General features: G+C 37.3%; 1 protein-coding gene across 1 annotated transcript; it reads right to left on the minus strand.

Annotated features, from left to right (window-relative positions):
* Nucleotides 1-1,551: 1,551 nt before the first annotated feature.
* LOC117417202 (regulator of G-protein signaling protein-like) lies at nt 1,552-14,218 on the minus strand. The gene is made up of 20 exons (XM_034029182.3): nt 14,127-14,218; nt 13,115-13,216; nt 12,568-12,729; nt 11,577-12,436; nt 11,367-11,429; nt 10,753-10,987; nt 10,339-10,443; nt 8,792-8,897; nt 8,281-8,474; nt 7,877-7,994; nt 7,406-7,499; nt 6,555-6,684; nt 6,060-6,222; nt 5,580-5,718; nt 4,620-4,744; nt 3,867-4,003; nt 3,058-3,135; nt 2,272-2,338; nt 2,053-2,103; nt 1,552-1,638 (listed from the first exon to the last, which is right to left on the minus strand). Exons 4-20 carry the CDS (start codon nt 12,369-12,371, stop codon nt 1,572-1,574), a joined length of 2,667 nt encoding a protein of 888 aa, XP_033885073.2. The 5' UTR covers nt 12,372-12,436; nt 12,568-12,729; nt 13,115-13,216; nt 14,127-14,218; the 3' UTR covers nt 1,552-1,571.
* Between the last annotated feature and the right edge of the window lie 356 nt (nt 14,219-14,574).

The raw sequence follows: 14,574 nt of genomic DNA on the forward strand, positions 1-14,574 counted from the left end.
TTCATTAGGGGTTCATAAGAGATAGAAAAACACATGGCTTATGCATGTGATGTTATTTAATTCCATGCTGTACTGTATGATGACTTCACTCTCTTCATCTAAGAGGTTGAGCCATCCATGTCAAGGGGGACCTACAATAGGTGGTGGCTTAGTAACTTAAAATAAGATGTATTTACTTAGAATCCCCTGCCACTGAACCCAACACATTGCAGCGGTGCAGAGACAATCTTGTAATTTGATCTCTTTTTTTTTTTAAAGACTCAGGGGTAGATGTACTAAGATGGGCCCGTCGCAGGACAAACATACTGCAATTTGCATTTCCTTTGTGACAATTTGCAAAGTATAGATTTTGTCGTATGTACTAAGAGAATATATGTTAATAAAGAGAGCCGCAATATACTCATTTAAATCTGTGTTGCGTCATCTTAGCAAGATCTCTAGCATTGTGAGTCGTGCGCTACTTCTTCAAATAAATATTGAAAGGCAGTTTAATCCCATCAGATTTTACAGTGGGGCCCCCACCTTCACCCCCAAATAAAAAATGTGTTTCTATCAAAAAGCTTTTCATAATCATACATTAGCCCCTCGCTAAACCGGACAGGTTTGTCTGACATAAGGAGGTGTCAGGTTTTAAAAAAATGCAATAAAATCGCACACACATGCATTTATAGTGCTCAATGTATTTTAAATGTATAAATCATTGTGCTGAAATAACACTAATTTGTTTTGGGTAGGCTACACATTACATAATGTAAAAATCTAAATTTGTATAATCGGCCTATACAGTACAGTAGTTAAATCTAATTAATATCTAGCGCACTTTCTTTTTACTTCAGCTTGTAGGCTACTGGTAACACAAAATAAATCCTGCTGCTGCATTGCACATATTGGTGTAGAATGCAAATAAAAGATTAATTTAAATTGAAACTAAATGATTTTAGCTTTTTTTATCATTATTATTTTTAACTTGGCCTACTTAGTAGCCTAGACAATTAACACAAAACAGATCATGGGGCCGCATTGAGTTAATATACTTACAGGAAGACAGTCAATTCTCGTTAATACGAATTTTAAAGGTTTAAGGTTCGATTGCCCTTTGTAAGCAGACCCAGGCACAGAAATGGAAGGATTCAAAGCACTTTCGTGCCGTTTTCATTCTTTACAAAAAATAAATAAAAAAATTAAAATAAACTAAACAAAAGCCTAAGTCCCACATGGAGGCGCCTCTGTGCTCTTCTAAACATTGCAATTAGTTTACCCACATTAAAAAGGGTAAGACGATCATGCTTACTGTATCAACTATTCACATGCTTCTTTTGTTAGCATGCCAACACTTCTGGCTACTTCCATTATGCCCATTTAAAAGGAAATGTCCTTCATAACTAAAAAAAAATAAGGCTCAATTCTTGGATTTCTTGAAAACAAAAAAAGTCTGTGGATTTGAAAAGTAGTATACAATACTGTACCCTGGGTTTTTAAGGACTTGTTAAATGTGGTGCTCAGGTAACAAAAGAGAAACGCTCATGCAAAGCTGATCATGTTTATTTGATTGGTAACGTTGAGCACCTGAGCTACTCGTTGATTCTCTGCATTGAACTGCCTATTGGCAAAGGTAAAACTGCTGGCTGCATCGACAGGCTGTTAAAATAAAAACAAATATCTTCATTTTAATTAGCATGCTTAAGAAAGTAGATAGATAATCATTTCCAATGGTTCTTATTGCACTCACTTATAACCATTCTGTTAAGTATTTGCTAAGGTGTTTTCAGCTGTGTTCAAGGGCACTGGTGCTTACTAATATAAAGACACTTTCACTGATTTACCCGACATTAAACATGGCTGTGGCAGGCAATCAGAACTGAAGAGCTGCTCCTAAATACATGGTTAAAGCACCTTAACACAGACATACACACACACACACAAAAACATTTTAAAATGTTCGAGTGCTTGAAATTAGAACCACGCAGAAGGATTGCCACTTACTGAAAGTTGTATTTTTTATTTACTGTAGAACATTGATTACATAGAATTGATTTTTTTAAGAGAACTTACCTAACTATTGATCCGGATCTTCTTCTATTCCTGGCATGTACAGGAGGAGTCCTGTAAAAAGAAAAGTCACATGAGATACAAGTTTAAACCAGCGTCCTTGCAGGAAGATTTTTATTTGAAAGGAAAATGAATAGATGAAGACGTGGTCTGTCAACGAGAAGCTATGATTAGCTAGCAGTGTAACAGTTGCTTTATCCTCTAGGGGGGGTTGTGACATACCCTGGCACTGAGCTTTCAGTGTCCTGTTGGCCAGTGCTCTTTACATGGTAGGTATTGCTGGCACAACCTGCACAAAACAGAACATTAGGTACTCAATCCATACATAAAACACACCAAACATGTTAGGACATTTTAGAACAATGTAAGTGAGACGTACAGATGGACACGTGGACGGATTGATAGACACCTCCTATATCCTCAGAATTTGTCAATAGCTTAAGCTAAATAATGTTACTACAGTAACAAGTTTTCTGATAATAGATAAAAGTTGTAGCTCAGAGAGCCAACTATAAATATATAACTATAAATATATATAGTCTCACTTTTTTTCCTGAAAACTGCTGCACTCTGCACCCACCGTTCACTAGCCCATGTGACCAGAACTTTTTAAGAAAATGCTCACTGGCATGTTTACTAGCTAGGTATATTTTAAGAACAGAAACAGAGAACCCAGAAATCTAATGTAATATATTACATTACTGTGGTTTGAAACTACCAAAAGTTACATGTTGCAAAGATTTCGATTTAAAGTTTAAGTAGCTATCAAAATGATTCTATGACCCTTACCAACAACCACGACAGGTGAGATTTATGGACTTACTTTGTTTACTATAGCCTCTATAATCCAAGCCCCAGAGGGGGGAAAATGCTGACTGCTGGCATTGATCATTTTCATAACACATTTCAACAAGGCATTGTAGTTACATATCAAACGGAATAGGTGGCAAATTAAACCTTGCAGCAGGAAACAAAATCTTCTAAAACGCAGTACCCAATGTATGGTACCTTTAACATCGAATCTGCTTTGTGGAATGATGAGCTGGAGTCCGTGAGATATTGCAAACCTCATTATAGGCAGCTCTTCTGTAAGAAAACAGTAAAGACTAAACAAAGGGTAAAGACTAAAACAAGAATCCGGTAGCACTTTACATTGTCTCTAATTACTGTGTATTTACACTGCAGTTAGTTAGTATATACATGTGTACTTACACATAATTGCAATGTTATCACGCATAGTTACAATGTACTTAATGTGGCCATTTTTTTTGCAAGATATATGTAAGTACACAATTTTATCAGAAAAGGGTTTGGGTTAGGGTGAGGGTGAGGGTTAGGGCTATAGTGTGCAAAAACATTTACACATTAAGTACATTGTAACTATGCATAATAACATTGTAAGTACACATGTATTTACTAAGTAACTACTATGTAAAGACACAGTAATTCGAGAGACTTAATGTAAAGTGTTACCAACGAACAAGGAGTAAAAGGATACACCTGGTAGCTACAGTACGGTACATGTTAAAGAAGATGTATAGCCATAACATTACTACACGTACAAAATCTTTTTATTTTGTTTTATTTTTTTAGTTTTTGAATTTCTGTAAAGAGTAACAAGTTCAAGGCTGCAAATATACAATGAATTCCAAATGGAATGTCAAAGGAGTGTCAGGTGTTGGAATTCACATAGATTTTATTGGAATCTGTTTAGATTTTATTGGAAGCTCTATATATTTTATTGGAATCCATATAGATTCCATTGGAATTCATATAGATTTTATTCTATAAATATATATTCCTGGGATTACATTTACCAGTGAGGGAGACCATTTTCATGTACCATTCCCCATTAAGGTTAGGCTCAAGGTAGTTAGGAAATTCCACAATTTCCCTTTTCTTCTGATCTTTCTTATGTCCATACATACTGCTCATCACCTTCCAAGAGCAGTATCTGCAACAATAAAACATTGAACACCAATAAAACAGCACTAAAATATACAAAACATCAGTCTGCCATTACCAAATTATCTTCAATTACAATAGCACTGCAATGACACAGTACTAAGTTTGTGGTTTAACTGTGTGCAAATAAGCTAATCTAAAATGAATAATATAGTGAAGGTTATCACATTAGGCTTTATAGCCTCTGAAACTTTTTACCAGGTTTTCATGATTCCAACAAATTAAACATACATCACTGCCACAGCTATAAATTCAATACTAGAGCTTTTAGTACAGTTAAGAAGTTGAGGACCATGACCTAGATCAACAGTATGTACAGAATAGTACAGAATAAGAATTGTGACTGAATCCACTCTATCCTTGGGGGTAATATCTAGTAGACAAAAAAAATCTTTAGGTCCGTGATTTATTATAATATTTTGGGCTTTTGTAAAAGAAAATATGCCTGAAAAATTCCAGCCCTAATTAATTGTCTTTAATTAGTTTTTGCCAAGCTGTAGATAGTTTGCTCTATTACACTACTACACTACTACATCTTGCTACAGCATTTTTTCATATGGGTTTAGAAATAGCAGACCCATTCAACAGTAAACAAAGACGCTAACTTTTTCCAACAGAAGATGAGGGTGGGAAAGATGGACATGACTGCAGAATGGAAAAGGCTACGGTCAATATTCCCATGTAAAACTGAAAGCAGAATCATTTCTTTCTGAACCTCGGCAATATTGATCTGCAGAAAGGAAAGAAAAACATAGAATTGGCCAAACGATTCATTTAAAATCATTAATGTGACTGAATCCACTATATCCTTGCGGGTAATAGTGGAATGGCCATAAGGGATAGAGGACCTAGTCACATGAGTTAAATCATGATGAGTCTTTTTTTAAGAATAAAGTACAGTTCACGTCGTTGACTTATTTAACCGTCATTATAGTGTAACAAACCTGTACATTTTGTAAAACGTCCTGGGGTATTCTCAAAACACACAACTGAGTTACCGAAAGAATGAAGAACACGACTCAACACCACGACTCAGCACCACCTCCTTTGCAGTTGCAAACACTTCTAATGCAACTGCAAAGGAGGCTGTGTGGTCCAAGGAGGCTGTGTGTCCAAGGAGGCTGTGTGGTCAAAGGAGGCTGTGTGGTCCAAGGAGGCTGTGTGGTCCAAGGAGGCTGTGTGGTCAAAGGAGGCTGTGTGGTCCAAGGAGGCTGTGTGGTCCAAGGAGGCTGTGTGGTCCAAGGAGGCTGTGTGGTCCAAGGAGGCTGTATGGTCCAAGGAGGCTGTGTGGTCCAGTGGTTAAAGAAAAGGGCTTGTAATGAGGAGGTCCTCGGTTCCAATCCCTGCTCACTCACTGGCTCACTGTGTGACCCTGAGCAAGTCACTTAACCTCCTTGTGCTCCGTCTTCCAGGTGAGACGTAATTGTAAGTGACTCTGCAGCTGATGCATAGTTCACACACCCTAGTCTCTGTAACTCGCCTTGGATAAAGGTGTCTGCTAAATAAACAAATAATAATAATAATAATAATAATTACATACCGTCATATTGAATGGGATTACTTACCCGGAGTTTAGGTGAGATCTCAGACCTCAGGAACAGTTTGATGATCATTTCTGCCTTGCTGTGCAGCTGAGCCTGGTCATTCTCACCATACATTCCAGCTGAAGCCATGATTCTGCCTGCATCTGCTAGGTTGCGAAATCTGCAACCAAGTCAAGTTAACTAGATATTAGTATTGTTGTGAATGGAAAAAAAAAATAAAAGCACTGGCATATTTTAGCATAATAAATCAGACTTGAGAGAATTATATAAAACAACTGTGTTATCACATCTCAAAATGTTTGATCTCCACACTATATTAAACCCCAAAGTCATACAGACTACTGGAAAATAATCAATTGTGCTTGAGATCCAGTGCCTCAAATGGTTTCTGAGAAAGTATGGAGGTGACAGATTTACTATGACATATTCAGTAAGTTCCTCAGGTTCATGTACAGTACTGCTTACAGTCGCAAGGTACCACCACTTTAACACTCAACTTACTTTTCTGCTTCTAAGTAGAATGACAAGTCATTGACTATAAAGCCCACGGTGAGGGCTTTGTTGTTGACAACTCTGCGCTTTACTTGTGTGGTGTCTGCTTCTTCTTTATTCTCAGCCACTTGAGTACTGGTGGTAGCAGAACTACTAACGAATATCGTTCGACCTTCACAAAACAAAGCATGGCTGTGTTACTGATTCGGTTTTTCAAATTTGTATTACAAAGTTCTTCAAGCAGAGGACTAGGAAGAGCAATGTGCTAATGCACTAGCCTCTAGGCTGGTGTTCTCAGTCTACATACTGGAAGTTACTTCATAATTTAACTGTTCCCTCTAAGAGAAAATTATTTTACTTTTTTTATTTTTTGCAATGAGGTAAAATGTTAAAATGAATCAATTTTGCGATATTTATGCACTTATGAGCACTACTGTTAAATTGCATACATTAAATCTACTGGAAATCTAAATAACAGATCTTAAGCAGAAGATAGGCACTTACTTTCTGAATAGTCATTGGCCTCCTGCTTAAGGTAGACCTCGAAACCTTTCCTGACCGTTAGGTTTTTCATTGCACTGCGGAATTTGCAAACACTTCTAATGCAACTGCAAAAAGCACTCCATATATGTTGCTTGAAGGAAAAAACAAAAAAAACACATACTTAGCTACCAGTCGAAAAAACCTTTACTCCACCATATTAACTGAGGCACAATTATGAAAGATACTGAAACGGTTGGTGCCTTAATAACCTGGCCACCAAAAATGATACTCCCCTTCCCTAAGACATGTCCCATCAATAATATTCCTAGCTGTTACAATAAATAATTACTTTAGTTTTATTTATTTTTATTAAACATGTTTAATTTGCTTTTTCTTTTAAACTACTGTACATACAGCTTCCATCAACTGGACGCTGTTGATACAATAATGCAGACAACTTGCACTCAAATACAATTTCTCACCACGCTGTATACATTAAAAAGCATTCAAATAATAACTGGCATTCAAAACAGTTTCCGTGAAAAATAAACATCTGTGAAAAGTGCACTGTATTTGATTATACTACTGAAAAAAAAATCGAATACATATTTTACTAATTACACAAGTAGAAGATCCAACTTCTTCAGTCTGATTTGAAAGTGATGCTACAGCAAAATCATCTATTGCCTGCAGTCTACAGAATGCACATATAACTAAATAATTAAGGTATAGATGGACACTTCGGATCATGGTCACATTTTAAAATACATCTCTCCTACATCAAGGTTTTTGTGACATGTATAAGTAGTGTGATAGTTAGATTGCAAATGGGAAGTCAGTAAGCTTTTGGTGTGGAGTTTACAGATTCTTACCAGTTTGTCTTTCAGGAGACCGTCTCGAATTGATGTGTCTGAAATAGTGGTAGTGGTCACAACTGGTGGGAAAGTATCTTGGTATGGTCTTAACCTACAACAGGCAGAAACAAGTAAAAAAAATAAATAAAAAAAATAATTTCAAATCACACATCTTACATTTTATAGGTCTTGGTTGTATTGGGAGATGGGGAGACGAATTTCGTTTTCAGACCTGACAGTACAATGTAGCGATTTATGTGTCTGACACAAATCCTATACAGCCTGAATTAGAAAGTACGCACACACGCACACACGCGCATGCACACACGCACACACGCGCACACACACACACACAAACACACGCACACACACACACACGACTGACGTATGAACCCTGAGGTTTCAATTTCCTTCACACCTGTAAAACAAAACCAGGCAACTCATTATTTGAATTTCCGTGTATTTAGTTCATTTCTAGATGCTACTCACCATTTTTCCTCAAGAGATTTTAAAACCTGGTTCTGTGCTGTAAGAAGCATGTTTAAAGTCACAGAAGGCATCCTTGGTATCTCCAATATAATATTATCATTACACTGAAGATACACTTCTATGAAAAAATAACATGAGAAAAAAACACGAGTTTAAGACACTTTAGTATATTGGACTTTTCAGGTAGGGGTAAATGCATGTGGGTAAAACTGTTTCATAGTTAACCTGGATGACTCTATTGAAAGTACAGTTACGCTGCATTATATGTTTCAGTGCCAGTATATTTGCACTGCCATTTTAGAGGAAAGGGAATTAAAACCTTTCCATATTTATTTTTTGTTCAGTTCTGTTGAACAAGATCAATTGTAACCAACTTGTTCAAACAATAGAAATCTCATTCATACCAGGTTTCATTTTTTGACCGAAGAACCTATCCACGATCCTGATAATTTTGAGCTTTATGATTTTAGGATCGTGAATCTCAGTCAGCTTCTCCACTTCTTGATAGAAAAGCACTGGCCCCTGTGCGCCAAACATCTTCAGGTAACGTTTGAAAAACTCTGTGCCTTCTGGGTTTCTCAGGACCTCTGCTAGAGACCTGCCATCACAAATCACTTAAAAAATCAGGATAAATAGGCTGTCAGATAGTGTTGACTTTGCAATGTGACGATTTGTTTGGGAACATTAATGTACTGTTTAGAGATCACAAGTTATCCTATAAATATAAATAAAGAAAATACTATAAAAAACAGTATTCAACACCACTTGATTTATCTAGTGAAGTACATATGTGATAAAGGATGTCCTCTCTCTATATATATAAAACTATAACATGTGATGCCCAGTACATTCGAACATATAACTACGAATGCCTAGGGGCGATAACAAATACTACTACCAATAACAGTATATTACCTTGGTCTCGTGGTCGGGCGTCGGAGGATACTGTTGCCTTTCTTCAAAAATGTAATGTTTGCTTTTTTCAAAAGAATACCAGTTGAAATTGGCTTTGATTGCACCTCTGTAAATAAATATACAAAATGAAAGATTGAAACTACAATCTACAAATACCTACCAGTTTGCAAAAATGTGGGGTATAAACAGAATGTGTGCTTGACACAGGAGGCTGTGCACCTCCTTCATGGTGATTGCCTTGAAGAGCTGGCCCTTGTGTTTTACACCTTCATGATTGGATATATTTTTCAAAAAGGCAGGAGAGATCAATCAAGAGATCTGCTATACATGGAATACAAGTCTGAAGATCCGAAAATCTAGTTCAGGTTTTCCCCTTACCTCTCTGAAAGGAATATATAGTTCTAATGAAACCTATTGATTAAATTCCTACAACTACATTTTACATTTATAAAACAGGTTCACCACCAGACAGTTATTGGCATAGATAAAGCTGGTACATGTTACAAGCATTAATACATGAACAACATATTTTTTTTATTATTATTTATTTATTTATTTTTTGTTTTTTTGAGGACCAAATGAGGCAGGCTGTGTTTTAAGACAACCTAAAAACATGGAAACCCGGTTTAAGAAAGCTGTACGATATCTGTAAGTCGCGCAAGGCCAAATTGCAACTCAGGCACAAACATAGCATCCCGTAATTTAATATGAATGAGTTTATTTGCATTTGGAACAAGAATTGCTCAGTCTAAAAGAAAACTACATTGCTCTAAAAAGCAATACGGCTTGGTAAAACAGACGTGTTGTTCAGATTTATACAGTCACACGCTACTTGTTCATTTTTTAGATATTATATTATGGATTATATTTATTTTTTTGAGGCTCCTCAAAATCTAAGGCCCTGGGCTGCAGCCCCTAAAGCCCCTGTGCTAATCCAGCCCTGCCCATGGTGTTTTAGAGAGATCTCGCAGTTTTCAAAGTAACTCAAATGGATTAATGTTAAAAAATCAGCTGAGCTGCTAATGCAAACAACTATTTCACCCAGCGCAAACAATACCAATCCTTTCAATTCAATTTAATAACCTAGTACTAAAATCCCGATCCAGAGGTTTCTTTAGAGCTGGAACCAGTCCAGGTTCCATCAGCCACCAGACGCAAGTGGAGTGAATCAAAAAACGAAGATTCCTTGCACAACTCTAGAGCATTATGTTAACCGGAAAACAAAAAAAAACTTCATAGTACAGTTAATATACCAAGCAATGCTATTACAGCATTTCATTCAGCAGCATGGTGCATGAAATAAAACTAAAATGTTACTGCATTTTTGATGACATGTCATTTCATCCCATTGTTTGAATTGTGATGTAACGTATGATGTCACACCCTTTTAACAACATGTCAATGAACATTCTCCAACTCTAAGTGTGACATCTACAGTATACTTATGTAAACGTATTCCCAAACACAGGGTTATTCATTCATAATGAAAAGCAGTCATGTTCCATTTAGGTTCACTGGAAAGTGATGTTTGCTTTAGCCATACATACCATAATATGGTCTGTTCTTGTAATAAAGTCTGTAATTTATGCTGGTCTCCTTGACTGCCAGTTTTGGATACTTCTTAGCCAGTTCTGTAAATGACATCTGACGTCCTATTTAATGACAAAACCACAGAAGTTGGAGAAAAAAGGCAAGAAAATTGTGACTCAGTGTTTATGATTACTACATTTTTAGAGGCGTTAATAAATTAATTCTAACTGAGTTTTGCAATGCCACCAAATCTATAAAATACAGCTGTGTAGCTCATTTGAATCCAATCCCTCGTAGTATTATATCTCTATCATCATAGTGACCAAAAGTTGAGCGACCGCAATAATAGACAGCCATAATAGGTAGGTGGTCAAGGATAAGGCTAGTGTATCTGAAATAGGTTTCTGAGATATGAAGTATAAAGTTCTTACTAGCATGTCTTTTTGATGGTGCCAACTGGACAGATCCTCCATTCCTGATATCCTCCAGTGGCATCAGTGCCCATGTGTCTTCAGTGAGCATATCCGCATCCCCACTGCTGGAGCAGGCCTGGCACAGATCCAGGGCCACTCTCATTCTGTCGAGTAGCTGATCAGATTTTTTAAACACAAGTGTAGCGCCGCTGGCTCTCCGTTTCAGCTTTATTTCATTTAAACTGGATCTCGACTGCAGGACAAATATTACATAGTTTAAGATTGTTGCAACATAATCAGCATAGTTAAAGAGTCAGCAGGCGAATTTGCAATACCGCTGGGGAATAAGCATTCACCACTGAGTTAAATGATGGGAAACAATATTCTAATGGTAAGAAGATTTGATCAGACCTTCCCTTATATGAAAGCTATACAGAGGGCTTGTTCAAAATACTGAGGAATCAGCTTATTTTAAAGAAGCAATGTGAATTCTGGTTCCCTAAGTTTTGAAAATTGCTTAATGCAGAGTTATGATACCTCAGACACAGTACATTAACACATTACTTTGACGATTACAATATATTAGCCTACAACATAAAAAAATGATCAATCTTTTAATGAAGATCAATTACCAGAAGAATAAGGAAATTCTTATCATCTTCATCCAGAAAATCATCATAGGAGGAACAAAGTATCTAGAAGAACAAGAAACAACAATAAATACATTTCACTACATGGGAATATCACCAGTATCATCATCTCCAAATAGAAAACAAGTCATAATCATTAACTCAAAAGAAGTATTTGTTAAAATAATAAAAACTAAGCTTTGATTTTTATACCTCACAAATTTCATTTTGGGCTGTCAATATCCATGGTATAACTTCTCCAGCTGGTAGCAGATTCTGTAGATGTTCGGTGGTTTTCTCTTGCAACTGGACATATTTTCTGGACTCCTTACTGAGATACACTTCCACAATCCTTTCAGCAACTATCTGTCTCAGGATATGACCACATCCATCTTGCGACCTTAATACAAGATTTAAGAAGCTGTACATCTCGCTCCACAGACCCAAGTAATGAAGCTCAGAGGTGTGTCCCTTGGTCTTTAAGAAGGTCTCAAATGGACCACCTGCAAAGCCATCAGCCGTAAGAACACAGGACATATATTCATACTGATGAGGATTTTCTGGAAGAGACTGGAAGCTCAGAATGGAAGGGGGCTTGATGATTGGCCTATGTAAGATTTTCGGCGGTTTGTCATTGTCTTTAGAACTGCGTTCAGGGTCTGTTTTAGATTTTATAAGTGGTAAAGTGCAAGAAGATTCCAGGAAATTTGATTTGGCTCTGGATTTGCTTCTGGCAGGCTGCAGGGGAATGTTCCAAAGGCGTTTCTTGGTCTGTTTGGAGGAATAAGGTTCAGTTACACTTTGGGAAAGTTCAACTTTGACTCTCCGCACAGAGAGGTTTACTGTCTGGTGCCCTGTCAACTGTCCTTGGTATTCGTGAAAAGCCTTTTCCTTGTATTTCTGCAGTATACCTCTGCATTCCTCCACCTTCTGCATGGACAGTTTGCAGTGAGTGAGAAACTGCGGAAGCCAGTAAGTGTGTACTTTCAGCAGGGCCTCATCCCTCATTTTCCCAAGAAGGTCTCTTCTGGTTTTGAAAGGGCGATCCCTGTTGAAAATCTTCAACAAGGTATCTAAAAGGTTAAATGGATTAAATCTGTGGTAAACACAGAGATTTCAACATATTATAAAGATGTATCCAGGTCATTCTCTTATTGGGAACTATGGAAAGACAAAGGTTTACAGTGTCCCCACCCCTCCTTACCTGGAGTTATTTTACAAGTGACAGCCACTGTGGATCCTTCCTGAAGGTGCACCACCTTTAGGACTTGAAGGTATGACAAGTAGATGTTTCTCTGATTCAAGTCTGTCTCATCAATCTGGAGCAACCTACCCACACTCACCCAGAAACCAACCAGCTCCTCTCCTTTATAAAAAAAATGTAGTTCTCATTATAAAGACTTCACCAAAGCAGGAAAACAATTTACATAGCTTAACCATGAACATAAAATGACTGGAGTTGCTTACTGATTGGGGCTTTTGAATATTTAATTAAGAGTGGTCGGAAATACACAATTGTGGAACCACAGGGTAGTTTTGCACCCACTAGTGACTTTTGCAAAGTATGCACCTTTGCTATTGTACAACCTGCTGTGGACACCCTGAATAAATCTTATCAGAAGTGTAGCGGGAGAATGCAACTACTGCACATAAATAGAAATGGGTGAATTGTTCAGGGCATACAGGAGACAGCAAGTGACGCTACAGCCTTTAATTGTTGCTTCTTGGTTGTGTAGATTTCATCAACGTACCGCAAGTCCCTTTGATGAAAGAGCAGAAGCGATTTATTCCCCTCACACTCCCAATGCATCTCTTTAGCAACCACTGGCCCGCAAAGACCCATCTAGGCGCTCCTATTGAGATCAGGATAAAATGAGAATCATGTCGCTATGGTAAAACAAATGAGAAAACAAGGTACCATAGGCAACAATTGTAAAGCAAAGCAATGGTACAAAAACCGTTTCATAAGCATGGCAAAAGCACGGTTAACTAGTAAATTATCATGCAAAAATTTACTGTAGTAAATCATGGCCTTATACGCAGCAGTCCAGATAAGCTGCCGTTTTTACACATAAAAAAACCCCAAATAAGCACTAAATTTAAATTGAATGCATAAGCATACACATAGCATTTTTGCTTCACAGCTTGTCTGCTTACCCTCCCGCCTCCCCTAAAACTTCCACAAACAGCTACATCTCCCAGAATACAATGTCTTCAGTTACTAGAAAACTGTAAACAAGAAAAACAAACCCAACAAACATTATATAGTCTCTGGCTAGCCCTGTTGTCTAGACAGCCAATCACAGTAAGAATAGAAAAAAATTGAAGCTACACAGGTTGAAGCGTAAACACCCCAGTCCAGCTACAAATCCAACTGGAAGCATCATCAGTGGCGCCCGCTAAAAAAAAGTGCTTATAATATTAAACTTTTATAACTTATTAATGCATGTCTTTGTTGCATGTTTACAGAGTTTACTGAGTTTAAGAATTTCATGTTAAAATATAAGTAACGAGATGTGATACCTCGAAAATAATGCGCTGAGTCATTAAAGAACCTTGATGTAGAACACACTCGTGGTTGTACAGTACTAGTTCAACCCAAAACCTTGTCTGGAGCGCTGCTTATACAGGATAAATATTATGTATGCTTATTTAGTGACTGAAAATGACATTTGTGATGCTTTAACCAAAAACATTTGTCTACGTGACTTAGCTGTAATTCCGAGGTGATGCTCAAGGCATACATGTTTTCTCTTGATTTACCTGTTTCTTGGCAAGTTGAAAAAAGCAGGAGTTCTTGACAGAGTTTACAATAATGGTACAGCTCGGTTTTCTGAAAGTAGGTATAACGATGAGTATACAGCCACTCCAAGAACCTGACATATGTAATATCCTGTTATAAAGGGGAAAATATGTAATTATTGATTGTGCTTCCTGCTGATTGCATGCGTGTTCCTAGCACACAAGCCTTCAATGCAACATGACCTCATAGAAAAAACACTGAGGTGCCTTCTACACATTACATAAGGCTTGAGGCCACATTAGTAAAAAATTTGTTGAATACTGCACATGCCCTAGCAAGGTTCTGGAATCATGTACAGCAGATCAAGATAAAGGACCACAGCAAATGTTGCACTTGTAAGTTGCCTAAGCATGTATATGTAACGTCTGTATTTCAAATGATTTCTGTAGTGAGGTATTGAAAGTGTAG

This window comes from Acipenser ruthenus, chromosome 12, assembly GCF_902713425.1.
Source record: "Acipenser ruthenus chromosome 12, fAciRut3.2 maternal haplotype, whole genome shotgun sequence".
Lineage (NCBI taxonomy): Eukaryota > Metazoa > Chordata > Actinopteri > Acipenseriformes > Acipenseridae > Acipenser > Acipenser ruthenus.